General features: G+C 36.7%; 2 protein-coding genes and 2 long non-coding RNA genes across 7 annotated transcripts; 1 reads left to right on the forward strand and 3 right to left on the reverse strand.

The window, feature by feature from the left end:
- Positions 1-3460: 3460 nt before the first annotated feature.
- On the reverse strand, positions 3461-4097 carry LOC124461333. 2 transcript variants are annotated; one of them, XR_006955033.1, is made up of 3 exons: positions 4070-4097; positions 3746-3936; positions 3461-3676 (listed from the first exon to the last, which is right to left on the reverse strand). It is a non-coding gene; the product is annotated as an uncharacterized LOC124461333 (long non-coding RNA). The 2 variants fall into 2 exon arrangements; XR_006955032.1 differs by lacking the exon at positions 4070-4097 and having other exon boundaries at positions 3746-4026.
- Positions 4098-8202: 4105 nt separating this feature from the next.
- Positions 8203-9707, reverse strand: LOC111518926 (transcription initiation factor TFIID subunit 15-like). The gene is made up of 2 exons (XM_047012857.1): positions 9543-9707; positions 8203-9471 (listed from the first exon to the last, which is right to left on the reverse strand). The coding sequence occupies exon 2, from the start codon at positions 9233-9235 to the stop codon at positions 8462-8464; it is 774 nt and encodes a 257-aa protein (XP_046868813.1). The 5' UTR covers positions 9236-9471; positions 9543-9707; the 3' UTR covers positions 8203-8461.
- A 3620-nt stretch (positions 9708-13327) lies between these two features.
- Positions 13328-14193, reverse strand: LOC124461334. The gene is made up of 4 exons (XR_006955036.1): positions 14014-14193; positions 13687-13747; positions 13517-13627; positions 13328-13433 (listed from the first exon to the last, which is right to left on the reverse strand). It is a non-coding gene; the product is annotated as an uncharacterized LOC124461334 (long non-coding RNA).
- A 9424-nt stretch (positions 14194-23617) lies between these two features.
- LOC111519715 (homeobox protein Hox-D12-like) lies at positions 23618-26463 on the forward strand. 3 transcript variants are annotated; one of them, XR_006955034.1, is made up of 4 exons: positions 24336-24398; positions 24462-24644; positions 24715-25841; positions 25987-26050. XR_006955034.1 is itself a non-coding variant. In XM_047012858.1 (3 exons), exons 1-3 carry the CDS (start codon positions 23741-23743, stop codon positions 26319-26321), a joined length of 924 nt encoding a protein of 307 aa, XP_046868814.1. In that variant the 5' UTR covers positions 23618-23740; the 3' UTR covers positions 26322-26463. The 3 variants fall into 3 exon arrangements, 1 of the variants encoding a protein (XP_046868814.1); XM_047012858.1 differs by lacking the exons at positions 24462-24644; positions 24715-25841 and adding an exon at positions 26247-26463 and having other exon boundaries at positions 23618-24398; positions 25987-26177; XR_006955035.1 differs by lacking the exon at positions 24336-24398 and having other exon boundaries at positions 24416-24644; positions 24921-25841.
- The last annotated feature ends 210 nt before the right edge of the window (positions 26464-26673 follow it).

The raw sequence follows: 26673 nt of genomic DNA on the forward strand, positions 1-26673 counted from the left end.
TATGGAATAAAGAAGTCATGCTCAATCATAAATTTTTAAAGCAATATTTTATTTTGTTTTCTTTTTTTTGTATACTTTTTCGTTTATATTAACTTGTTTCTTGTGTGTATGAAGTTATGTATTGATGTGTATATATATTTATAAATGAAACTCGACCAAGTCAAACTTGGCTTGTTAAAACTTTTTGGCCATACCAAATTCAAGGCCTTGGTTAAGGCGAATATTTCGAGCCAAACAAAAGGCTTCCATTTCTTTAAAATGATGTAGCGATTGCGATTTATTTGAGGTAAGGGTAAAGTTGGAATAATTACCAGCTGAGCCGCCCAAACGTTGACGGCTATTTGCCAACAAGACATCGATATCAACGTCGGAATAATAAAAAAAATTACCTAATTTGCGACCCTTGCAAATTGTGAATTCGGCCAAATCAAATAACTTACGACGCTCCTCAAAGGATGTCATCTTAGGTTCACCCGAATCCAGTAAATTGGATATACTGCATTCATTGTTCGTATCAGATATCGATTCAATTTCTTCACCATCATCATCCAATGATTTTACCTTTGATTTTAATTTGCTGGCAACTGCCAGACGTACCGTCAATATTCCGGAATCAAGGGGATCGGCACATCTTGGATATGGAGTTCCGGTATGGCTGGTTTTCATAAATCCATAGGTTCGAAATGCTGTCAATCGGTTTTTAATCGCAACACTGCTCCGCAAGAAACACGTACGTTTTGGAAACATTTGCTTAACCTTCCTCTGCTTATTATTGGTTGTACTAACCGTTAGAATAGACATTGTTTTTTTGGTCGATTCCATATATATATATAGTTATTTTTTTTTTTATATTTTTTTTTATTTTATAAAAATTGTATATTTTGTTGTCGTGTTGTTGTTGTATTCAGTTTTTTATACCATACACCCATACGGTGAAATGGTATATTAAAGTCGCCAAAATGTATGTAACAGGCAGAAGAAAGCATCTCCGACCCCACAAAGTATATATATTGTTGATCAGGATCAACAACCGAGTCGATCTAGCCATGTCTGTCTGTCCGTCCGTCTGTCCGTCTGTCCGTATGAACACCTAGATCTCGGAGACTGTAAGTGCTAGAGCCACCAAATTGGGTATGTAGACTCGTGTAATATGTAGAGTGATCAAGTTTATTTCAAATTTTTGCCACGCCCCTTTCCGCCCCCGCAATTTAAAAAAAAAATTTATCGCAAAAACTATTCCAGCTTGAGACACCATATTTGGTATGTATATTCGATTAGTAAATGCACACATTTTGTATGTATAAAAACTTTGCCACGCCCTTTTCCGCCCCTGTAATTTGAAAAACTTGATTATCTCCCGTAATTTTTTACCTTATGCAATCAAATTTGGCACACTTAAATTTAATACTAATATCTAGCAAAATACCAAGTTTGATCAAAATCGGACAAAAAACAGTCGAGTTATGCATATAAACGTTTTTCCATAAGGCCGGAGTTGGCCGTTGGCTGGTGGGGGCGCTAGGGTGCTCGTATGATTGAGTGAGCGAGATACTAAGATATGCTTGTAAGAAGCATGTGAAAATGCATTTGTTTAATAAAGTTGAAATATTTGCTTTACTGGTGTATGGTATACCTAAGTCGGCGAGACGACTTACATACTTCATTTTTTTGTGTAAACTATAAATTTAAAGTACAAATTTCTGCTTGATTACAATACACTAGGCGTCATAAATACTTTGACGAAGAAAAAGTTGCGCATTTTGTCGTTTAACTTTTAAATTTCTTTATAGAAAATTATTATTTAATTTTCCGTATTGTGTATGGTTAATACAAACTTAAAAATAAGAAAACAAAATATTTTTGAAACAAACTTAACAAAATTATAATTTATTTAATATTTTAGAGTATGGCATAAGTATTTTGATAAGCTCTGTCATACTTAAAAAACAACTTCAATTACTTTTTGGAGGCGTCGCGGCACAGAATCCACTAAATTTTGAAGGATTTCTGGAGATATCTCTTCCCATAAGGAAGAGAGCTCAGAAATCGTTTCTTCTCTGTTTAACGCTTCTGTTCTCTTGCGCTTCAAAAGAGACCAGACGTTTTCTATAATATTTAGATCTGGACTTTTGGGGGGCCAGTTTAGCGTTGGAACATCCAGATCCTTCAAAAAGTTGGTTATCATCTGGGCTTTAGGGCATGGGGCGTTGTCCTGCTGGAGAATAAACGACAGCCCGATGAGCCGATCTCATGAAGGAAAGGCATTTTCATTGAGGGTGGTCAGGTATTGGCCTTGGTTCATCGAACCAGAGATGGGAATGAAATACCCCAGCCCATTATATGCCACACATCCCAGAACATCACAGAGCCTCCACCATGGCTTACTTTTTGACAAACGGGTCTCTTTTGTCTTTGCTCGATGGGCAGCTTTACAAATACTTTTTTTTTTGAAGAATTATACTCAAAGGAGATTTCATCTGTCCACAAAACACTTCTCCAGAACTCCTTTGGTTTGTTTATATGCTCCTTTGCAAATGCTAACCTTTTTAACTTGTTAACCTTTGAAATTAAAGGCACGTCCTTGGCTACAAATGTTCCGAGCTCTCCTTCTTTCAAGCGCTGTCTGACTATCCTCTCGCTGATTGACTTATTGGCTGTCAAATTCAGCAAATCGGCTGCTTTTTGAGGCTTCAGCAATACGTTTTTTTTAAATTCCCGTAGTAGGACTCGGTCATCAGTCAGGGTAGTTTTCCGTTTTGCGCCTGTTCTTTTTAAATTTTTCAAAGAGTTATACTTTTTGTCCTTATTTATTTGGTAGTGCACCGTTTGTCGAGACACCTGGTACTCTTGGCAATGTCCACTATTTTTTTTCGGCGTGAGCTTAGCCACCATTGCCGATATAACCTCCAAACTTAATTCAGCCGTTTTACCCATGGTTTACAATATGCCTTTCTAAATTTTGATTTTTTCAGTATCCTCAATATTTATTAAATTTAAATTCATACGAAACTGAAATTACATGTGCAAAATGATTTCGTCAAAATACTTATGCCACGCAGAAATTTGATGTTCGCTTGCATTCTTATAAGGAGAAAGAGAATGCAAAAGCTAAAGAACTTAAAATTTGGCATGCACATAGCTGTTAACAGATTCTTTGTTTTGACATTCATTATTATTTAACTGTACTACGCATGGACAGCTTCAAGAGGCACAAAACGATTTCGTCAAAATATTTATGCCGCCTAGTGTATGTTGACATGTTGTTGGATTATGTAGCAATTAATTGGCAATTCCGTTCAAGTGGCGTATACTTAATGCGATTAATATTATTTCAATGGAAATTATTCTTTCATTTTAATGATGCATAATTCGTGATAATTAAATTGTTCTTGTTCAATGTGAAAAGTTGTGTGGTAATTGAATGTGAACGATATCAAGTGGCAATGGAAACAAAGAAAAATCATGTAAAACTATATATGTATGTATTTGTTGAATTTGAAGGCAAACCGGAGTTTCAAATGGCCCCAACTGATTTCTGACCTGCATCTTATATGCTCGGCCATTTTTAGCCACGGGCGTTGTCGGAGATTTGAAACGCATCCTATTTTATGGGTCCTTCCTGAGCCATGGAAAGTTTTCTAACCTTTGTACGACGGTTTGAAAGCCAGGCCTTGAGCTGCAACAAATGAAACATCCAATTACTACCTTATATATGCATTGTTTTGATGCTTATAGTTAAACTTACCTGACGATCAGTTAGCTGCAATTTCTCAGCCAACTGTTGACACTTTTCTGGGGTCAAATACATATTTGATTTGAACTCAAGTTCCATCTCTGAGACTTGATATTCTGAATGGTTCTTACGACCTACAGGCTTTCTAGGAGTAACACTGCTAGGAGTGCTAGGACAGCTAACCAATAGACCTTCAGTAATAGCTAATAAAGGTTAAAAAGAGAATTAGTTCAATAATTGTTATGGAACTTGTTAATGGAAAAAATATCTAAGAAGCTAACATCGGCTATGCCGAAGTTTATATACCCTTGCAGTCGTTGGTAATAATAATTTTACATGTTTGTTTTCTGCAACTCAATTCATCAATATACAAAACAATTTTTCTCTCTATTTCACAATTTGTTTTTCTTCCCTCATTCCCAAAGCAAAACAACGCACGCATACACATGCAGTTTATGTAGCGTTGCGTCTGTGTGTGTATCCATGTACTCTGTTGATGACAGAAAGACGTAGTAGACAGCAAGCAGCGCTGCCGGCAGAGCTGGGAGCAGAGCCGATTATTATATTGACTGTAACTTGTGTTATATTTATCCGATCACATTCAAATTTTGGGATCTGGGGTTTTATATTACATATGTAAATTTCATAGCATACTCCAATTTTTATAAAAATGTTTCTTCTAGTTCTTCTAGAGCTATATGATATAGTGGTCCGATCCTGATGGTTTTGATACTTTATTTTTCCCGGGTAATAAAAAACCCCGAAAACAAATTTCAACCCGATAGCTCTTAAGACGGCTGAGTAAAACGCATACGCACAGACGGACGGACGGACGGACGGACGGACAGACGGACATGGCTATATCAACTCAGCTTCTCATGCTGATCAAGAATATATATACTTTATGGGGTCGGAAACGTCTCCTTCTGTGCGTTACAAACATCTGACCAATTTTAAATTACCCTCTGCTCTGGGTATAATAACGATAGACATATTAATTTTAGCCTTTAAATTTGTAAAAATAATCAACAAATCGGAATTTCTAAAAGGTTCCATTAAAATATACCTCAACTTTGGTATCAGAAAACAAGTTATTTAGTCCAAGTCTTCAGACCCCAGTTCCTTTGCTACACCCATGAATGCATCGCATTCCCATCTCCCCCCCCCCGCTTTGGTTTGTTCTCATTGTTGGACAGGAAGAGGTTGAACTGAACCGCATTCAGAGTTTATGGCACCCGCAGTTTAAAACTTTTTCATTCAATTCAGTTAAGTTGATTTTCGCTTTACTTTCGCATTTTGTTGCTGCTTTTTGTTGTCTTGCCGGTGCCTGTGCCTCCCTTTCTACCTGGATTGTTGACCTGGCTTTCTTCTGTTACACTTTGGTATAGACGAAAGACCTTCGTCCTGGTCCTGGACTCGGTCATGGAGCGCAGTCGTTCTGGCTAATGGTGTTTATTGCATTTTACTCTCCTGCTGGCACTTAAAGCGGCATCCCCAGCAGATGGCACCGATGAAGGGAGTGGTGGGTTGTAGGCATTGAAGTGTGACACTGTTGCACACACACACACACACACACACACACACAAAACACCCCTGGTCCAGACTCAATACCTATTAAGGCACTTAAATTGGCTGCCCGGCTTCACCCCGATAAATTCGCAATCGTGTTCAACAAATGTTTGGCAGAAGGCGTGTTTCCCACCATTTGGAAACTCCAGGACCTTGTGCTACTCCCAAAGGCAAACAAGCCAGCAGAAGACCCATCTGCATACAGGCCGATCTGCCTCTTGGACTCGACAGGCAAGATGTTCGAGAAGCTAATAGCGCTCCGTGTAGAAGCAGCCATCCAACGGTCTGGCGATCTGTCCCCGATGCAGTTTGGTTTCAGAAAGGCTAAGTCAACAATAGACGCCTTAACAGCAGTAGTCGACGTTGCTAGCAAAGCCATCGAGGGACTACGGTGGAAGGGTGGCAGTAAAAAATATTGTTTGGTGACCACACTTGACGTCAAGAATGCGTTCAACTCGACGAATTGGAGCAGAATTCTACATGCTTTGAGTTCATTTTAAGTTCCTGAGTATCTAATTATCTTAGTGGAGGACTATTTTAGAAACCGTATACTGCGATATAGCACACAAGGCGGCTCAAAAATACACTTGGTACAAGGAGGAGTTCCACAGGGCTCGGTTTTGGGCCCCCTATTGTGGAACATAATGTATGATGGGGTCTTGCGGCTGTCTCTACCACCTGGCACGCAAATCATTGGTTTTGCTGACGATGTGGCGCTTACCTCGGTTGCGAAACACATCCACGAAGCAGAGGAGAAAACTGCAGAGGCGGCGAAAATGGTGAAGCAGTGGCTAGCCAACTCAGGACTTCAACTTGCAGACCACAAAACAGAGGCTGTGCTAATAAGCAGCCGGAAAACTGTTGAAAGGGCGAAAATCTCACTTGAGACCCGTACGATTGAATCGATAAGGGCAATAAAATACCTGGGAGTGATGCTGGACACCAGACTCAGCTTTAGAGAGCATTTGGATTATGCCAACATAAAAGCTGCGGACATTGGGCGAGCTATAAATCGCATCCTGCTCAACAACAGGGGCCCAAGACAAATGCAACGGCTACTGCTAGCGTCGGTACTAAGGTCGGTCATGCTATATGGTGCACCTGTATGGGCATCCGCGATGGAGCAATCAACATATCGGCGCGGGATGGAGTCTACATATCGACTGACAGCGATTCGGGTATGTCGTGGCTTCCGAACTGTCTAGGACGAGGCGGCTCTGGTCATAGCTGGGATGACTCCAATCGATCTGCTAGCACGAGAAGCGAAGTTTTTTTTATTAGGAGATAAACCGTGGCATTGACGCAGGCGGAAAAAAGCGCAGCAAAAGTAGCGGCCAGACGAGCGATCATGGAGAAGTGGCAACGCAGATGGTCCACTTCTACAAAGGGAAGATGGACCTATAGGCTGATCCCTAACCTAACGGATTGGCTTTCCAGACAAAGTGGCGAAGTAACATTCGAATTAACACAAATTCTGAGCGGTCATGGCTGCTCCAGGTCATACCTTCACCGTTTTGGCAAAGACAGTAGCCCCGAATGCACGCTTTGTCGGAATGGCATGATAGAGGACCCGGAACACGTTCTATTCAGCTGTCCAAGATTTTCGGCAGAAAGACTCGAACTAGAGGCCATTCTAGGACGGACGCCCACAGTTGAGAACCTGGTCCCAGCAATGATTGAGAGCCAGGAGAAGTGGTCTGCGGTCTGCATATACGCAGCAAATACCATGGGTACGCTGCGCCGACTGGAACGCCTAAGAAACGCAGGAGGAGCATAATAGGCCGTCATCGTCCTGCGAAGCAATACCCCACGGCAGTCCCGCAGGTTCCCGATGGCATCTTATCGTCCTGAACTTTCCTTCTTTTCTTTCTTCTTTCTTTGTTGTTACCTAAATCTATCGCTAATTGTTGTTCTTTTCTTAATAAACGAATTGAAAAAAAAAAAAAAAAAAAAAACACACACACAAAAAGCTGAGATGCGGACAGGAAGGCTGCGGCTAGCTGCAGGTACAGCTACGCAAATATCCTGCAGGCGAGAACAAGAGCCGAATTTCAAGACCTGCCAACTTCGGCCGTGTGGAAGAAAGTGCAAAATAAATTCACAACAGCTACGAACTCTCATTCCCTTTCCCTTTTCCCTTTTCAGTCACAACTGCAAGTCCGGGTGCGGGCGTGCCAGGCAAATGCACAACTCGCTAGCTAGGGCAAGACTTGGCTCCTACTGTATAGATTTGATTACATCACACAACAAACTGAGCAAGTTTACCAAGAAGCGAAAAGGGGGGAGTGTGGGGTATAAGAAAGGTTCATGCTGCCAGCGGTTTGTGTGGGACAGATTCAAGTGGTTGGCCACAGGGCCACTGACTGCAGTTAACTTCAATGCGAAAAAGGTGAGGGAGAAAAGTAAAGGCAAGTAAATAAATTCATTCAACGATTAGAATTCAGAGTCGTTTCTTTTTCTGTGCTGGAGCTTAAATATTCAGTTATCTGAATTACGGATTAAGTAGATTAATGTGGCAGTGGCCCGTGCCAGGTGCCAGTCAACATTGTTTTAACCACAACTAACTTAGTTTCTGCTTACTAATGAAGTCGAGTAAAAAAATAATTAGCAACAGCAACAACTAGTATTAAGTGCCATTTAAATACATACCAAAGTGATATTGATTCTTAGAAATTAATAAGTGTAGAAGAACTTAGAACACTTATGAATCTCTACTAAATGTTTGGCATCCTTCATTTAAACCAAAATCTCTGCTGTGCGAGGCATTGACCACATTATAAAGCACTAATTAATGCACAACCTGCCACTATCCTTGAAACTTGGCCATGTCGGCCACATTAGTCTGCAATTTATGAAATGTTTCTATGATTTGGAAGTTAAATAATTACACAAGGTACAAGTTACTTGACTTGAGAGGTAATACTCTCTTTATACATTTATTCTGTTTGGAGAGTTATTAGTGTGTGAATATATGAAATCATTTATTGTAAATGGATTCACTTCACAAAGAATTTGGATATTCTTTCCACTCATGATGCATACGGATTTGGCTTGCCTGTGAGAACGCCAAACCGTTGCCAATCTGCATTGATACTTGATAACTATGACTTGCATATAACACTTGTAAATTTTGAATACACTCAGAGTATTGGACCCTCCCTAATCACTGCCAAGCTTCAATTCCCATTTGTCCGATCGGGGTGGGGTGACGGGTTTTGGCATATCAACAGCCTTGGGAGCATGACAACGATTACATCTCTGACGATACCAGAAATTCTTATTGAAACAGTAGCAGCATTCCCAGTCGGTCTTATGAATGCGCCAACGGCGAGCCACCCTCATGAAAGATGGTGAACCACTGAAAAGGGGTTCGGCTGCATACTCCGATTTGGTGGCCTTGCAACGATTGCAATTGGAGCGCCAAACAAAATTGCTGTTGCGGCAGGACATGCAATACCAATTGTCACGAGCCGGTCTCCATTTACGGGGTCGACGTTGACGATTCTGCTGCTGCCGATCCTGTTGGTGTTCCCGATTGTTTGATGGGGCGAACTCTCGAGGATATCTATAGCGGATGCAACGACCCTTGCGCGTTGATAGATATGCCGGTAAAATCGTTATAGTTTCTCCCTTAAATTTGCTGCCATTCAGGCATCTAATAGCCATTTCCGCCATGAACGGACTTATATATGTAATGGTCGACTCACCCTTTGATCGTCCATTTTGCTTATTTTTGTACACAAAAATCCTTGGTTTACTCGCATGGTCGACAGCGATCATTCCCACGGAACTAAAGAACATGAGAATATCATTTTTCGTCACACTCAGACGCATGCCCAGCACAAAGATCGTCTCTGGTTCCAGTTCGAATCGCTCTTGCCCGAGCATAATGAACGGGACACCATTAACGGACGGTAATATATTTGGATTCATACTTGTCGGTTCCAACGGTTGTGGCCGTTGCCATTGTGGTCACACTGTGGCGTCTACCCACGTCGCGATGTCCACCAACGCCGCCTTCTTCAGTTTCGTTCTGGTCTAGCCCTTGACCTTGAACTCTGCCGAATCCACAGTAGCTGCTTCTGCCCAATAACAATGGACCACGCGCATCTCCGCTGCTATCCTCGAACCTATATATGTCGCCAAAAGAACCGAAAGCACTAGCCGAACTGTTTAAATAATTTGGATGTAGATAAATTTGGTTTTGATGAATTCAATGAATTAAATGGGGTTAGCATACATTATATTAAACGAGAAGTCCATGATGTGTAAAAGCCGTAGAAAATAAAAAAAAAAAATGTATGCCTTTTTTGAATCTGTGTTTTTTTGTACAACTAGTGAAACCTACACGAACTGAATCCTATTGAATACTAAAAACGAATTGACTAACTACCCTGAACGCAGGTACTACATTGAAAAATCTGAGTGACATTTAAAATCTTTGATATTGTGATACACTAGAAAAATATGAAATTTGAAAATAAAGTAAAAGGGTGTTTGCCTTTAAAAATTTAAAACAAAATGTATTAATATATCAATTTGAAAAGTTCTTTTGGTAAGCAATATATATATTTGTTCACTTTCATCCATTTTGCATGAATTATGTAAACTTTCCTTTAGATAAATTGACTATATTTTCTCTGTATTTAAAAACTAAAAAAAAACAAAAACAAAAATCCTCTCTTATTTGCCATTTTGCGCTTTAGTGCCTACTTATGCAAGTTCGCTTTAGCGCAAAGTGGAAAAGTTGAGAGGAAAATTGATTCATAATTTTTGTGCATTTTCCCTGTAATCAGCAAAGTTTTCAGTATAAAATGAGCTGAATATAAATAATCGATAAGGTTAATAATTTCATAAGTAGAGATAAGACTGCTTGCAAAAAGCATCAGAAAATTTAACAATAGGAATCACTTTTCACAACAAAACAGAAATTGTATGGAGTAATCACAAAAGTTGGTTATATATATCGAATTTAAGTCATCTATATATATAAAATTCTCGAGTGTGGTGTTTGTTACCAAACTACTCCGAAACGGCTCGACCGATTCTCACGAAATTTTTTATGCAGATCGTGTAGGACTGAGAATCGGCCAACATCTATTTTTTATAGCCAAATAATAACGAGCTCACGATTAAAACTGACTAACTGTGCTGGATATTTCATCTACCTGTGTTTTATACGAGTGAAATTAGACACACGGCCTACTTGATAAGAGATGAAATTCAACAAAAATAATTTAAATCTTCCAATCGAAACAGGCCGTGAAACACCATATACAACGTTGAGACTTTCTAGATTTCAGTAAGGTGATGTACACTGTTGAGTTCACACGGCTTCGCTTGGGGATTTCCGTATACAAAAATTAAATTTTCCAGTTTTTTTTCGGAACAAACAGTTGAAATTTTCTTTTAACTTCAGGACAATATTTTTCTTCTAAATTTGTCATGTCTATGTGGCGAAATATTCTAGGAAGGGTGCGGCCCCAAGCATTGACAGGATGCAAAGGTTTTGGACTGTCTCGCAGAAGGGCATCGAAGGATTTCGTGGATTCACCTGAGTGTTCCAAAGTGGATAATGGAGGCTGTCAAAACAAAACTCAGTGCAGCCCTAAAAGTATAGCCAAGCCCAAGAAAGAAAAGGAAGAACCATTCTAGTTTCATCACCTTCTGAAGCAACCAGCAGAGTGTTGTGCCGATCCCTGCCCAGAGAGATTCCCCACCTTTGACGAGTGCCTGTACAAGGAGTCGGATAAAGCTGCCCGCAAGGTCACTTGGGTAGAGTGTCCGCCCGATCTGCTGTTTTGAAAAAGGCAAGCGGCCACCGATTCCACGACGCAAACGTACGGAGCCGAAAGCCAAGTGTGAGGAGGAAGTTCAGTGTCCAGAGGAAGGCCGTTGTCCGATATATGTTGGCCGATTCTCAGTCCTACACGATCTGCATAAAAAATTTCGTGAGAATCGGTCGAGCCGTTTCGGAGTAGTTTGGTAACAAACACCACACTCGAGAATTTTATATATTATTCATCGTTATGGCGGCGCATTTGTGGTTTAAGAAGAACCGTTTTAGCGGGGCGCCAGCGTTCTGTCGCTGTCGCCGAGTGTGGTTCGGTGGAAGGCGCGCACAAGAATTGTGCGTCTCGAGTTCAGTCGTTGTTACAACTCGAGTGCGACCGAACTCGCTGCGCTAATTATTGATCAAGAAAATAATACACGTTATACACCAATCAGTTTTCCAACTTGATTTATTACAACAATGCCACGAACACGCAGGGGGGCTAATTTGAGTCGTCAAACAAACAGATCTAGAGGCATGCAAGATAGAAGAGCAATAAGATCAGATGCAGAAAAGCAACAAAATAATGCAGATGTCCGTGTAAGAATGGCGCAGTTACGTGCATCACAATTACAAGAGGTACGAGATGAGCGAAACCAACAAAGACAATTGGAACGAAGAGAAGCGCGCAGATTCGTAGCCAACAGACGTAGAGGGATTGACCAACATCAACAAGTACTTCGAGCATTTACATCCCAGTATGAGCCTGATGTTGAATATTACGCTGGAGTTTTCTATTTTTCTGCCGTTCAAATTTCGTGTCTTCGCTTTTATCCAGGTGAATGGTTGCTGCCCTGGCTAAATTGAGATTTTATGACGTGTATCCCAACCTGAACAGCATAGTTTTCAATGATTTTTTTGACATGTGTTTGGAAAACTTAATTATTTCTGTTTTTTAAATTTTTACTCTCTGTATGTTTTTATGATCATTATAATAAAATACTTTTATATTTCTATCTATATTATTATTGTTTTGTATTATTATATTATGTTCATCAAAGCATAAATTAGTTCAGCTAAAAGGTAACACGAAATTCATTGACTGTTAGGCGTTACGAATTTCGCCGGGCTTGCTAGTAAATATATATACACATCAATACATAACTTACATACACACACACAAAAAACAAGTTAATATAAACGAAAAAGTATACAAAAAAAAGAAAACAAAATAAAATATTGCTTTAAAAATTGATGATTGAGCATGACTTCTTTATTCCATAGACTTTGCATGTGTGTCCCAAGTATGAGATGGACTTTTTATACTTACTTTTTATACTTAGTACTTATTCCATATCTGAATTACAGCCAATTTGATCAAAAGCATTTGAAAAATGAGAGAAAGGAGATATTTTTACTCCCTTTAAACAAATTATAAAAACCAAAAAAATAAAAAACTAAAATAACATATTTCATTTTAGTAGTTGGCTGTCATAATTTTGTCGTCTCAGCTTCTTACGATGATCAGGAATATATATAATATACAAAACATCTGAGCAATTTTATAATATTCTTTACGAAAGTGAAACTCAACAAATAAATAAATGGCTGATAAAGCAAACTCATTCATTAGTTTGTATATAAACCAGTAATACTTAGAATATATGCCGATTAATTATATTTTCTATTACATACATGTGTATCCCTTCAGTACCGGTCGCCGGGGAATCGCCGGGGATTCCCCGGGGACAAACTGGCGACACTCCCATTAAAAATACGGCGACATTTAACATTGCATGTCCTAGCTTTCAAGACCGGAACGACAACCTAGCGACAGTTGTCGCTCCAGTCGCCAAGACAAATGTCCAAATGTCTTGCCGAACGCCGGGACAAACAAGCATTGTGTCGCCGCTTTGTCGCTTTTGTCCCTCTAGTCGGCGGTACTGTGAAATTTTTCGCTCTCTTCGCCGGCGACTGGAGGGACAATATCGCTAGTTTGTCAGAGGGACCAGAGGGACATTTTCCAAAGTTTGTCCTAGAGACGAGAACGACAATATCGCTAGATTATCCTAGGGACGAAAGCGACATTATCGCTAGATTGTCCTAGGACTAGGAAGACTATATCCCCATTTTGTCCTATGGACTAGAAAGACAATTCAAAATACATAAAAAAATATAAAATAATTGAATTTGTTTTTATTTTACTTATTTTTTATTAAGCTTAAATAAGCTGTGTTAAATACAGCTGCTGCTTCAATTTTCAATTTTTTGTTTTGTTGTCCATATTTTAAGCTCAGGCCATTGCATTCTGAAGCCCAACTTCCGGAGGCTGCCCCGGGAAAGTGTTTTAAACTGCTTCTGGAATAAAAAAATTTAAGATATTAGAAATGAAATGAATTATAATATCAAAACTAACGTTTTTCAGTAATTAATGTACTTACCGAGAAGAATGTTCAAAGCCTTTAGATAGGTTCTAAGGCTCAACTTTATGTGTTTCTTATCCAGGTTGTGGCTCTTCACAAGAGGGAGTTGTCTCCAGCTACTTGAGAGGTCTGCAAATATAAAAAAGAATTAAAATTTTGTGCTTTTCATACAACAGCTGTGTACTTACTAGCTTTTATGAATTTCCGACGTAATGCTGTTCTTGAAGTCAATTATTTCTAAACCAGTTGCTAATGTTTTTTTTTGTGAGAAAAAAAATTAAATTATTACAAAATAAAAAAAAATTTTATCTTTTGGCACAGCCCGGAGTCGAACTCGCATTTAATTGTGTTGGCAAAATACTTTGTTTTCCTTTCACTCTCTGTACTCATATTTTCTTACTCTTTTGATTAGCATTCGATTATAAATAATGCTATTAATTTAATTTAATACTTTGCCAACAAAACTTCTATTAACTATTTGTGTATATTATAGATAATATTTAAATAGCACTTACCTTTATTTATATCAAAAATCAATTAGAAATCACTAATACTTTTTCACTGCCGTCGGCTAACCTCAGCATGAAAAACGCTGGCAGAATTTTTCTCTGCCGACGTCTGTGGCTAGGACAATTGGGCGACATTGTCTACGGCGACAATTTGGTACTAAAGGGTACAGACATATGTATGTATGTATGCGTTAGTTATATAAAATTTATGTGAAATCCATATTGATAGGAAATAAAACGACTTATCATGTTTAATTAGTTTATGGTTTCCATTTAAACACATTTTGTATTGGATTTCAATTTAGTCGTTATTAAATTGATGTTATAATATACACATGTATGTGTATTTTAATAGAAAATATAATTAATCGGCATATATTCTGAGTATTACTGATTTATATACAAACTAATGAATGAGTTTGCTTTATCAGCCATTTATTTATTTGTTGAGTTTCACTTTCGTAAAGAATATTATAAAATTGCTCAGATGTTATGTATATTATATATATTCCTGATCAGCGTAAGAAGCTGAGACGACAAAATTATGACAGCCAACTACTAAAATGAAATATGTTATTTTAGTTTTTTATTTTTTTGGTTTTTATAATTTGTTTAAAGGGAGTAAAAATATCTCCTTTCTCTCATTTTTCAAATGCTTTTGATCAAATTGGCTGTAATTCAGATATTTGCTTCTTGAAATATAGTTAGTAACTTTTCAAATGTTTTTAGTCGTATTGCTAATATTGTCATTTTCCAAACACTTTTTCCCCAACCTTAAAAAATTCCTTCTATAATTTTCATTTTGAATATATGTTTGTATGTATGTGCTTACCTTTTTAGTAGTTGGCAATTTCCACTCACCTTTCACTATTTACTTGGAGCCTTGAAGAATAACCTCAAGAATCGTATTATTTTTATGTTGGATCGTTTCAGCTCATTAAAGTTCAAATACCCGAATTATCGCTTAATATTAAAGAAAAAACAAATAAATGTATATATGTGACCTAAACCCAAAATCTGATATTTAAGCAAACTATTAGAGCAATTTTATAATCTTCTTCTCCGCTCTAATAGCTAATGACGCTTCTTTATTTACCGGAGGTTGCCGTACCACAAATTTTCAGCGTTCCCCATAATTTCTCATAAGCTGCCACTGATGGGCAGCACTTACACTTTAGACTTGCACTTTGCACATTTTTAAGGAATTAAACAATTTTTTTTTTACAAGTTTAATTTTTGTTATTATAAATTTACAGTATCTAATAACTAATTTGTATATATTTCCTAATTGAATAAAAGGTGGTATGTCCTTTATTTAATAAACTTTTTTAACATTTAAGTGAATACATATGTGTATACAGTATATGTATGTATACATATGTATGTATGTATGTGAATGTATTTGTCTGGCGTGGCAGACAGCGTGGCGTCGCTCAGCAATTTAACACATGTTTTGCGATTTCTTCTTTTTTTTTTTATTACATTAACTTCTTACAGCAAAGACGTCCAACTGGGACACTTCAGAATGGAAAAGCTGCCGGTAAGTAAAACTTACCTTGAGGTGTCTTAAATAAATGTATTTATTCCTTTATTTATTTTAGCAGATTTAGTTCCCCAACCACCGCAAACGTCTGAATCAACTCCAAACTTGACACCACCAAAAAATGTATGTAACTAAATTGTCCAATTAAAAAGACTTCAAATTCTTTAAATTGTTTTTTCAGATTTCTTCAACGGCTCGCAGTGCTTGGGGTAAATGTTTCTTAATCTTGAAATAAATTTGTTGTACACAAAATAATCCAATATAATTATGTTTTGTGGAAAAAATGGATTTACTCGCAACCTTAAGGCGGATAGGATTATATAATTAAATATTCGATTTTCTCGATAAGGAAAAAAAAAGATATTTTTCGTGAGTTAAAAGCAACGTACTTTATTATTTGAAAGAAAACTTAGAACTGATTACAAAAATGTCTTATGGTTATATTTATAGCTAAATTTGGGAGCCCTTTGGTGGCGTGGTTGATATTTCGACGATTTGATTGGTCCGATTTTAAGTGCTGAGTTAGCGTTCTCACGCCTTTGGTTGTTAGGGGACAATTATTATTTCAAGTGTTCAATTGTTTATGTTAGTTTTTATGGATTAGCGTTCATACGCTTTGGTTTTGAGGGGGACAATTATTACTTCAAGTGTTCAATTGTTTATGTTAATTTTTATGGATTAGCGTTCATACGCTTTGGTTTTGAGGGCCGAAATATTTATATGTTATTGGGTATTGGAGTCGGATATATGACTCCCCCATCCTAAAGAAAATAGCCTGTCCTCAGGCGGATACATTGGGATATAGCGAGGGGTTTTTCTCAGCTGTAAATATTGGAGTATCAATTTTGTTTATAATTTGGGACTCGATTTTTTCAACAATTGGGGTTTCGATTACGTCTGTGGGACCACGATTGTTATTTGATCGAAAATGCTTAATTATTAATTTTTGTGGCATTGCCTTAAACTTATAGATTAAGTATGTAATTAAACTTATTATAGTAAGTATAAAAGTGGTTAATGTAATAGTTTGAAATGCAGTATAATATTTCGTATGTTCGTTAATTATCTCTTTTGTTTAGATAAAGGAAATAGGTTCTAGCCTGGTGATATTGTTTGTTACATAAATGCTTTGGCTATAGTCAAGCAATGAATTTATTATTGATATTTCGTTTAGTTGTAAGGCACAATCGTAAATTTTTATTATGTTATTGCCTTCTATTATTAATTCGTTGTTTACGCAATTTTGATTAAGTTTAGTTTTTGGTAGATTCCATGTTACAATTATGTTTGGTTCAATGTAATTAGTTTGAAAATTCTTATATCTCTTAGTGTATTTACAAGTGGTTGGGATTTGATTTAAAATGCCTATTATACATTCGTTAGTTTCTATTTGTTTTGTGTTTTTATTGAACAAAGTGTTGTTATTAAAATAGTATTTATCGTATGAATTTTCAGTCAAAATATTTTTATTCTCGTCTGGATAAGGAAGTATCTCAAAGATAGGGGTTTTTATTATTTCTTGGGAATGTTTGAAATGATAAATATCTCGTTTGAACTTGGTTTAAGCCAGGTGGAAGTTTTTGTATTCAATAGTAATTAATTAATTGTCGTATTTGCTTTTATTAACTTTCTTTTTCTTCTTGAATTTTGATTTGTAGTGTGTAACTTTTTGTCCTCTATTTCTTTCTTCAAAATGTTTCTCGTCTAACTGATTTATTTCTCCTGTCTTTTTGAATGGATTTGTCGTTTTTGACTTTACTAATGGTGCTTGTTTAAATCTAGTGTCGATTTCGAAGTCGTGTCTATCTTCATTTAAATTGTTTATTTGATGTATTTTTCTTGTTTGGGTATTATATTCGGGGGATCCTGCATAGATAAAAATGTCCGCTGGTGTTCGGTTAGTTGTTTTATGTCTCGTCTTATGGTTGTATACGTAGAGAATTTTTTCAAATTTAAGTAATTTATCTTCGATGTCATTTTCACTATTTATAATTCTGAGTTTTTCATTTACTGTTTTATGGAATCTTTCTACATCTGAGATGCCGTTTTTACTTGATGTGATTTCTAACTTTACATTTTCTTCTTGTAGCCAATTTTTTAGTGCTATACACAGAAATGCTGAATCTTTGTCTGATTTTATTTCTATCGGTTTGCCCATTTCAGTGAATACTTTCATAATTGCTCTCTTGGCTTCTAACCAATCTCTAGACTTTACTTCTACAAGTGTTGCAAATTTCGAGTAAATGTCAATGCATGAAAGGAATTGTAAATTGTCGATCATGTAAAAGTCCATGACGTATTTTTCTCTGATATTAAAAAGTTCTGGTGTTATTTCAAAAGTTAGTTTTGTATTTCTATTTTCTGTCTTTGCGATATTGCATACTGAGCATTCATTAATAATGTTTTGAATTAGGTTTTGAAAATCGGGAAAATAATATTTTTCTTTAAACAAATTAATCGTTTTTTCAATTCCTGGATGTAATAATTCTTTATGTTGTTTTAGGATTATTTCTTTAAATTGTGCAAACGTTTGAAGGTCCTCTAACTTAATGCTAGATTTCGAGGTTTTTGTATTTGCGTTTGGTTGTATTATTTCGATAAAAGCTTGTTGGAATATGGGAAAATCTTGTTCATTATGAAAATATAGTACAGTGTTCTTACTGCAAAGATATCTTATGATTATATCCCTTGCGTAAGCATTGGTCATTTCTTTGTATGTTATTTTTATGTTTGTTTTGTAAAAGTAAGTTGTTGTTTCTGCTTTGTATTCTGAACCTTTAATGAATTCTATTTGTCTGTTGTAATAATTAATGGGTCTTTCTACTATTGGAATGTAGTTTTCATTATCCTCGTGAGCACTATGTATTGTAGCTGCTGTGCTTTCTGTTGATCCTAAAAAGTTTTCATCTATTTTAACTCTGGAAAGGGCATCTGCTACATGATTTTCTTTGCCAGGTAAATATTTAATTTTGTAATCAAACTCATTTAGTCTTACTTTCCATCTTTGAAGTTTCATATTTGGTTCTTTTATATTGTTGAGCCATACTAAAGGCTTATGGTCGCTTAGAATCTCGAACTTTCTACCGAAAAGGTATGGCCTAAAATATTTAGTTGCCCATACAATAGATAGTAATTCCTTTTCTATAGCTGAATAATTAAGTTCGTGTTCGTTAAGTGTTCTACTACCATAAGAAATAGGTCTATGGTCCTATGAAAGGAACGCACCTAAAGCTATGTTGCTAGCATCTGTGGTTAGGAAAAATGGTTTTTTGAAATCGGGATATGCAAGTATAGGATCATTCATAAGGAGATATTTTAATTTTTCAAAGGATGAAATATAATTTGGGTCGTTTATATTTATTTTAGCTCCTTTCTTTAATCCTAGAGTTAAAGGTTTTGCAATATGTGCAAAGTTGGGTATAAATTCCTGAAGAATCCGCATAATCCTAAGAATGATTTAATTTCTTTTGGAGTTTTGGGTATCGGAAAATTTTGAATTGCTTTGACTTTATCTGGGTTAGGTTTTATACGTTCTGTTGTTATTATATGACCAAGGAATGCTGTTTCCTTTTTCATAAATTCGCATTTGTCGAGTTGGAGTTTAAGATTAGCTTCTCTTAGTTTGTTAAATACCTTTCTGAGTGATAGTATGTGGTCCTCCAATGAAGTGGAGTACACAATGATGTCATCCAGGTAAACAAGGCAATCCTTATAAATAAGGTCTTCCAAAAGATTATTCATGCATCTTTGGAATGTTTCCGGGGCATTTTTAAGACCAAATGGCATACGTGTGTATTCGTAATGGCCATGTTTAGTTGAGAAAGCTGTTTTTGCAATAGATTCAGGATCCATTTGAATTTGATGAAATCCCTTAGCTAAATCAATGGTGGTAAAGTATTGGCATTTTCCTAGTTTGTCGAGAATTTCGTCCATGACTGGAATTGGAAATTTGTCGTCTATTGTGACTTCATTTAGATTTCGATAGTCAATGACTAATCTGAATTTTTGTTTCTTGGAAGCATCTCCTTTTTTTGGGACGATCCAAATGGGTGAACAGTAGGGGGAATTCGATTTTCGAATGATACCCTGTTCAATCATTTCATTTATTTGTTTGTTGACTTCTATATCAAATGTTTGGGGATATTTGTATGGTCGTTTATAGATTGGGTCCTCATGTTTTGTATGAATAGAGTGCTTTATTGTACTCGTGAAAGTCAAATTTTCACCTTCGCGGTACTGAATGTCACTGAATTCGTACAAGACCTTTTTTAGTTTTTGAGTTTCTTCGTTGTTTAAATGGTCGAGTCTATACTCATTGCTTTCTATTATTTCGTTTTCAATCGCAAAATTTGTTTCCGGGTCCCTTTCTGTGGGTGGGTCCAAAACTTCTATGTTTTGTTCTTCTTCTATTTCTTCAACATCTCTAAAGTAAAATGTATAGTTTCCTAATTTGCGTATTCTTCTTCATAATTTATTTGTGCTTTGCAGGCTTTTAGGAAAGTTCTGCCTATCAACATGTCGTATTTATTTGAAAATTTATGGATATAAAATTTTTGTTCTGTCGGACAAAGTTTGCTGGGTGCAAGGAAAATAATTTCTTTTAGTTCTACTGCTCCTTCAATCATGTGAATTTTGGAATCTCCTAAATAGGTTTTAAAATTAAAAAAGTTTTCGGACATTATATTAATTGAAGAGCCTGAGTCGACTACACATCTCAAGGGTTTATTGTTCATCATTATTCTGATGAAGGACTTGTCTCTATCTCTTCTTCCGATTGATCCGAGGCATTCTTTTGCTAATTCCACTATTACTTTCTCTTTGCCTTTTTGTAGGCTGGTTTGCTACATTATTCTTTGAATAGTTGTTTTGCTGTTGATTATTCATTGGATTTTGAGCCCTGTCAATATTTAATTTTTGTTGAAATTCTTGGAATAGTTTTTGGTTTTGTATTGTATCTGATTGTTTTGTTTGAGACGGAATTGTACTATTGGGTACAAAAGTTTTTCCACCTTTTTGATTCTGATTTTGGCTTTGATTTGATTTTCTTATTTCTGTTATACTTTTTTCGTATAACCCTTCTCTTTGAGCTACTTGCTTCAATTTACTGACTGTGGTTATATCGTATCTAGCTAACGTCATGAATAATCTATCGGGTAATTTTTTGTTTATTACGTCTTTTATAGTGTTATTCAACGCGTTTGTATAAAGCGCGGTGTTATTCGCATCGTTTTCTAGACTTAATTTGTTTGTTATAATGTAAGACTTATCTTCTAATTCTGTTACAAACTTACGAAGATTTCCTGCATAGTTGGTGTTGTAGAGGCGTCGCAGAAGTTCCTCACAGGGGGTCTGCGTTTTAATTCGTTGATAAGGAGTGTCCTTAGTTCCGGCCAGGTGTTGGATTGTCCAATTTGTGAGAGTCGTTGTGCTTCTCCAGTGAGCTGCATCTCGATTGCACTGAACAGTATGTTATGCTGCCTTATATTATGGGTTGGATATAGGTGCATAATAAAATCTATCCTCCTTATAAACGACGTCAGATTTTCTGGAGCTCCATCGTAATTTGCCACCTATCTTAACGAAGACAGTGCTTGGTTGAGGTGGGCTTCGGTGAGTTCTACAGCCATTTTATTTCTTTTTTTTTTTGTTTTAGTGGTGTTTTAATTTTTTGATTTTTCTGGGTTTTAGTGATGGTTTATTTTGGTTTTTTTTTTTTTTCTGTGTTTTAGTGATGTGTTGTTTTGTTTTTTTTTTTTCTGGGTTTTAGTGATGTGTTGTTTTGTTGATCTTCTGGGTTTTTGTGGTGTTTTGTTTGTTAATTTTCTGGGTTTTGGTTATGTTTTATTTTGGATTTTGGTTTTTTGTTCGCACACAAGTTGGCGTTTTTGTTCCTCAATTGGATTTAATAGTTGTAACACACAGTTAATATTTTCGCGCACAGTTGGCGTAAATATTTTTTTTCTTTGGTTGCAACACACAGTTGATACTTCCGCGCACAGTTGGCAGAAAATATTTTTCACTGTTGTAGACTTTGAGCACTACCCGTAAGTTCTTACGTCGGATCGGAAATTTATTTTATAGTGATTATTCACTAATTCTATGTAACGCACAGATAACAATTCTACGCGTCGCACGGATAGAATAACAGTTCACTACAATAGTTATTCACCAATTCTATGTAACACACGGATAACAATTCTATATGTAACACGGATAGAATAACTTTTTTTCCAATCCTACCGACTGCGCCAATTAAATATTCGATTTTCTCGATAAGGAAAAAAAAGATATTTTTCGTGAGTTAAAAGCAACGTACTTTATTATTTGAAAGAAAACTTAGAACTGATTACAAAAATGTCTTATGGTTATATTTATAGCTAAATTTGGGAGCCCTTTGGTGGCGTGGTTGATATTTCGACGATTTGATTGGTCCGATTTTAAGTGCTGAGTTAGCGTTCTCACGCCTTTGGTTGTTAGGGGGACAATTATTATTTCAAGTGTATAATTGTTTATGTTAGTTTTTATGGATTAGCGTTCATACGCTTTGGTTTTGAGGGGGACAATTATTACTTCAAGTGTTCAATTGTTTATGTTAATTTTTATGGATTAGCGTTCATACGCTTTGGTTTTGAGGGGCCGAAATCGAGGAAGTTATGACCCAACCTGATATGAAAAAATATGCACCACAGCTTCTAATTGATTTTTATATTGGAAATTTAGATGATGGTCCACTTGACAATTGCAAAAGTGAGTGCAATTGTTTCCTTTGTATATATGTATATATGAGTTTATTTGATGGAAACTAATGCCTATTAAAGGCAACGACAACTTAAAGACGCTGCTGCTGCCAAAGAGATTATCGAATTTTAAAGCACCTTTCGGCAGACAGCATTAGGACTCAGATTAAGACACGTTGACAATCACGACTTAGACGTCGGCAACACGCCCACACGTTCAATACAAATAAATCAGACAAAGCATCTAAATCTAAATTGTATCGCATTGTGGCACACACACAGAGCAATCCCTCCGCCCCTTTCCACAACTACAATATGTATTTGAGCACATCCTCCAGTAGAGCACATCGATCGAATAAAGGAATCAAATTGAAGTAGGTGATGAGAGAGACAGTATACCTTCCAATTGGCTACCATGTTGATATCGTAACGATTTCGTGGCAGTTACTACATATGCACTCCTTTTTTTCCTATTTTTTGTTGTATAGTAAACAACCTGCCACAATTTCCCTCTATTGAAAATGGCAACGGATTGCGGTTCTGTCTGCCACAACTGATAAATAAAAAGAGAAATATGCTGACAGCTCTTATTTACAGAGTGTTGAATGAAATAAGTAAAACCCCAATTTTGTTTATACAATTTTGTTTATATCACTTAAAAAAGCTATTTCAAAAATTTCATTATTTTAGAGACTAAAGAAAGAAGCTGAGTTAAAATTACTTCCATAAATTCACTTTTATTGTAAATTATATAGATATGACTTAAATTCGATATATATAACGGACTTTTGTGATTACTCCATACAATTTCTGTTTTGTTGTGAAAAGTGATTCCTTTTGTTAAATTTTCTGATGCTTTTTGCAAGCAGTCTTATCTCTACTTATGAAATTATTAACCTTATCGATTATTTATATTCAGCTCATTTTATACTGAAAACTTTGCTGATCACAGGGAAAATGCAATAAAATTATGAATCAATTTTCCTCTCAACTTTTCCACTTTGCGCTAAAGCGAACTTGCATAAGTAGGCACTAAAGCGCAAAATGGCAAATAAGAGAGGATTTTTGTTTTTATTGTTTTTTAGTTTTTAAGTACAGAGAAAATATAGTCAATTTATCATAGTCAATTTATAAGTGAACAAATATATATATTGCTTACCAGAAGAACTTTTCAAATTGATATATTAATACATTTTGTTGTAAATTTTTAAAGGCAAACACCCTTTTACTTTATTTTTAAATTTATATTTTTCTAGTGTATCACAATATCAAAGATTTTAAATGTCACTCAGATTTTTCAATGTAGTACCTGCGTTCAGGAAAGTTTGTCAATTCGTTTTTAGTATTCAATAGGATTCAGTTCGTGTAGGTTTCACTAGTTGTACAAAAAAACACAGATTCAAAAAAGGAATACATTTTTTTTTTTTTTTATTTTCTACGGCTTTTGCACATCATGGACTTCCCGATTAATATAATGTATGCTAACCCCATTTACACGCAAAATTTTTTCGGAATTCATCAAAACCAAATTTATCTACATCCAAATTATTTAAACAGTTCGGCTAGTACTTTCGGTTCTTTTGGCGACATATATAGGTTCGAGGATGGCAGCGGAGATGAGCGTGGTCCATTGTTATTGGGCAGAAGCAGCTACTGTGGTTTCGGCAGATTTCAAGGTCAAGGGCTAGACCAGAACGAAACTGAAGAAGGCGGCGTTGGTGGACATCGTGACGTGGGTAGACGCCACAGTGTGACCACAATGGCAACGGCCACAACCATGGCGGCATCTTTAACCATGATATTGAGCTCGAGGTCAAGTCGTTTCGGGTTAGCCGAAATGAACAGAAATGTGGTTCAGCCATCGATGGATATTGGTGAACAACGACAACAACAATATCATCGACAACAGACTGGCATATCCATGAGCTTCAGTATGTTATTGGCCAGGAGTTTGACAGAGGAACCGACACGTATTAATCCAAATATATTACCGTCCGTTGATGGTGTCCCGTTCATTATGCTCGGGCAAGAGCGATTCGAACTGGAACCAGAGACGATCTTTGTGCTGGGCATGAATAAATGTATAAAGAGAGTATTACCTCTCAAGTCAAGTAACTTGTACCTTGTGTAATTAGTTAAACTTCCAAATCATAGAAACATTTCATAAATTGCAGACTAATGTGGCCGACATGGCCAAGTTTCAAGGAAAGTTGCAGGTTGTGCATTAATTAGTGAAGTGAAAGTGCTTTATAATGTGGTCAATGCCTCGCACAGCAGAGATTTTGGTTTAAATGAAGGATGCCAAACATTTAGTAGAGATTCATAAGTGTTCTAAGTTCTTCTACAAAATCACTTTGGTATGTATTTAAATGGCACTTAATACTAGTTGTTGCTGTTGCTAATTATTTTTTTATTCGACTTCATTAGTTTGCAGAAACTAAGTTAGTTGTGGTTAAAACAATGTTGACTGGCACCTGGCACGGGCCACTGCCACATTAATCTACTTAATCCGTAATTCAGATAACTGAATATTTAAGCTCTAGCACAGAAAAAGAAACGACTCTGAATTCTAATCGTTGAATGAATTTATTTACTTGCCTTTACTTTTCTCCCTCACCTTTTTCGCATTGAAGTTAACTGCAGTCAGTGGTCCTGTGGCCAACCACTTGAATCTGTCCCACACAAACCGCTGGCAGCATGAACCTCTTATACCCCACACTCCCCCCTTTTCGCTTCTTGGTAAACTTGCTCAGTTTGTTGTGTGATTTAATCAAAGTTTGCAGTAGGAGCCAAATCTTGCCCTAGCTAGCGAGTTGTGCATTTGCCTGGCACGCCCGCACCCGGACTTGCAGTTGTGGCTGAAAAGGGAAAGGGAATGAGAGTTTGTAGCTGTTGTGAATTTATTTTGCACTTTCTTCCGGCCGAAGTTGGCAGCTGCTGCTGGATGGACTTGGTGTTGAATGTCGGCTCTTGTTCTCGCCTGCAGGATATTTGCGTAGCTGTACCTGCAGTTAGCCGGAGGCCTCTTGTCCGCATCTCGGCTTTTTTGTGTGTGTGTGTGTGTGCAACAGTGTCACACTTCAATGCCTACAACCCACCACTCCCTTCATCGGTGCCATCTGCTGGGGATGCCGCTTTAAGTGCCAGCAGGAGAGTAAAATGCAATAAACACCATTAGCCAGAACGACTGCGCTCCATGACCGAGTCCAGGACCAGGACGAAGGTCTTTCGTCTATACCAAAGTGTAACAGAAGAAAGCCAGGTCAACAATCCAGGTAGAAAGGGAGGCACAGGCACCGGCAAGACAACAAAAAGCAGCAACAAAATGCGAAAGTAAAGCGAAAATCAACTTAACTGAATTGAATGAAAAAGTTTTAAACTGCGGGTGCCATAAACTCTGAATGCGGTTCAGTTCAACCTCTTCCTGTCCAACAATGAGAACAAACCAAAGCGGGGGGGGGGAGATGGGAATGCGATGCATTCATGGGTGTAGCAAAGGAACTGGGGTCTGAAGACTTGGACTAAATAACTTGTTTTCTGATACCAAAGTTGAGGTATATTTTAATGGATCCTTTTAGAAATTCAATTTGTTGATTATTTTTACACATTTAAAGTCTAAAATTAATATATCTATCATTATTTTTTCATTAACAAGTGCTATAACAATTATTGAACTAATTCTCTTTTAATCTTCTTTAGCTATTACTGAAGGTCCATTGGTTAGCTGTCCTAGCACTCCTAGCAGTGTTACTCCTAGAAAGCCTGTAGGTCGTAAGAACCATTCAGAATATCAAGTCTCAGAGATGGAACTTGAGTTCAAATCAAATATGTATTTGACCCCAGAAAAGTGTCAACAGTTGGCTGAGAAATTGCAGCTAACTGATCGTCAGGTAAGTTTAACTATAAGCATCAAAACAATGCATATATAAGGTAGTAATTGAATGTTTCATTTGTTGCAGCTCAAGGCCTGGCTTTCAAACCGTCGTACAAAGGTTAGAAAACTTTCCATGGCTCAGGAAGAACCCATAAATTAGGATGCGTTTCAAATCTCCAACAACGCCCGTGGCTAAAAATGGCCGAGCATATAAGATGCAGGTCAGAAATCAGTCGGGGCCATTTGAAACTCCCGGTTTGCCTTCAAATTCAACAAATACATACATATATAGTTTTACATGATTTTTCTTTGTTTCCATTACCATTTGATATCGTTCACATTCAATTACCACACAACTTTTCACATTGAACAAGAACAATTTATTTATCACGAATTATGCATCATTAAAATGAAAGAATAATTTCCATTGAAATAATATTAATCGCATTAAGTATACGCCACTTGAACGCAATTGCCAATTAATTGCTACATAATCACACAGCGTGTCAATA

This window comes from Drosophila willistoni, unplaced genomic scaffold (genome assembly GCF_018902025.1).
Source record: "Drosophila willistoni isolate 14030-0811.24 unplaced genomic scaffold, UCI_dwil_1.1 Seg349, whole genome shotgun sequence".
In the NCBI taxonomy this organism is placed as follows: Eukaryota; Metazoa; Arthropoda; class Insecta; order Diptera; family Drosophilidae; genus Drosophila; species Drosophila willistoni.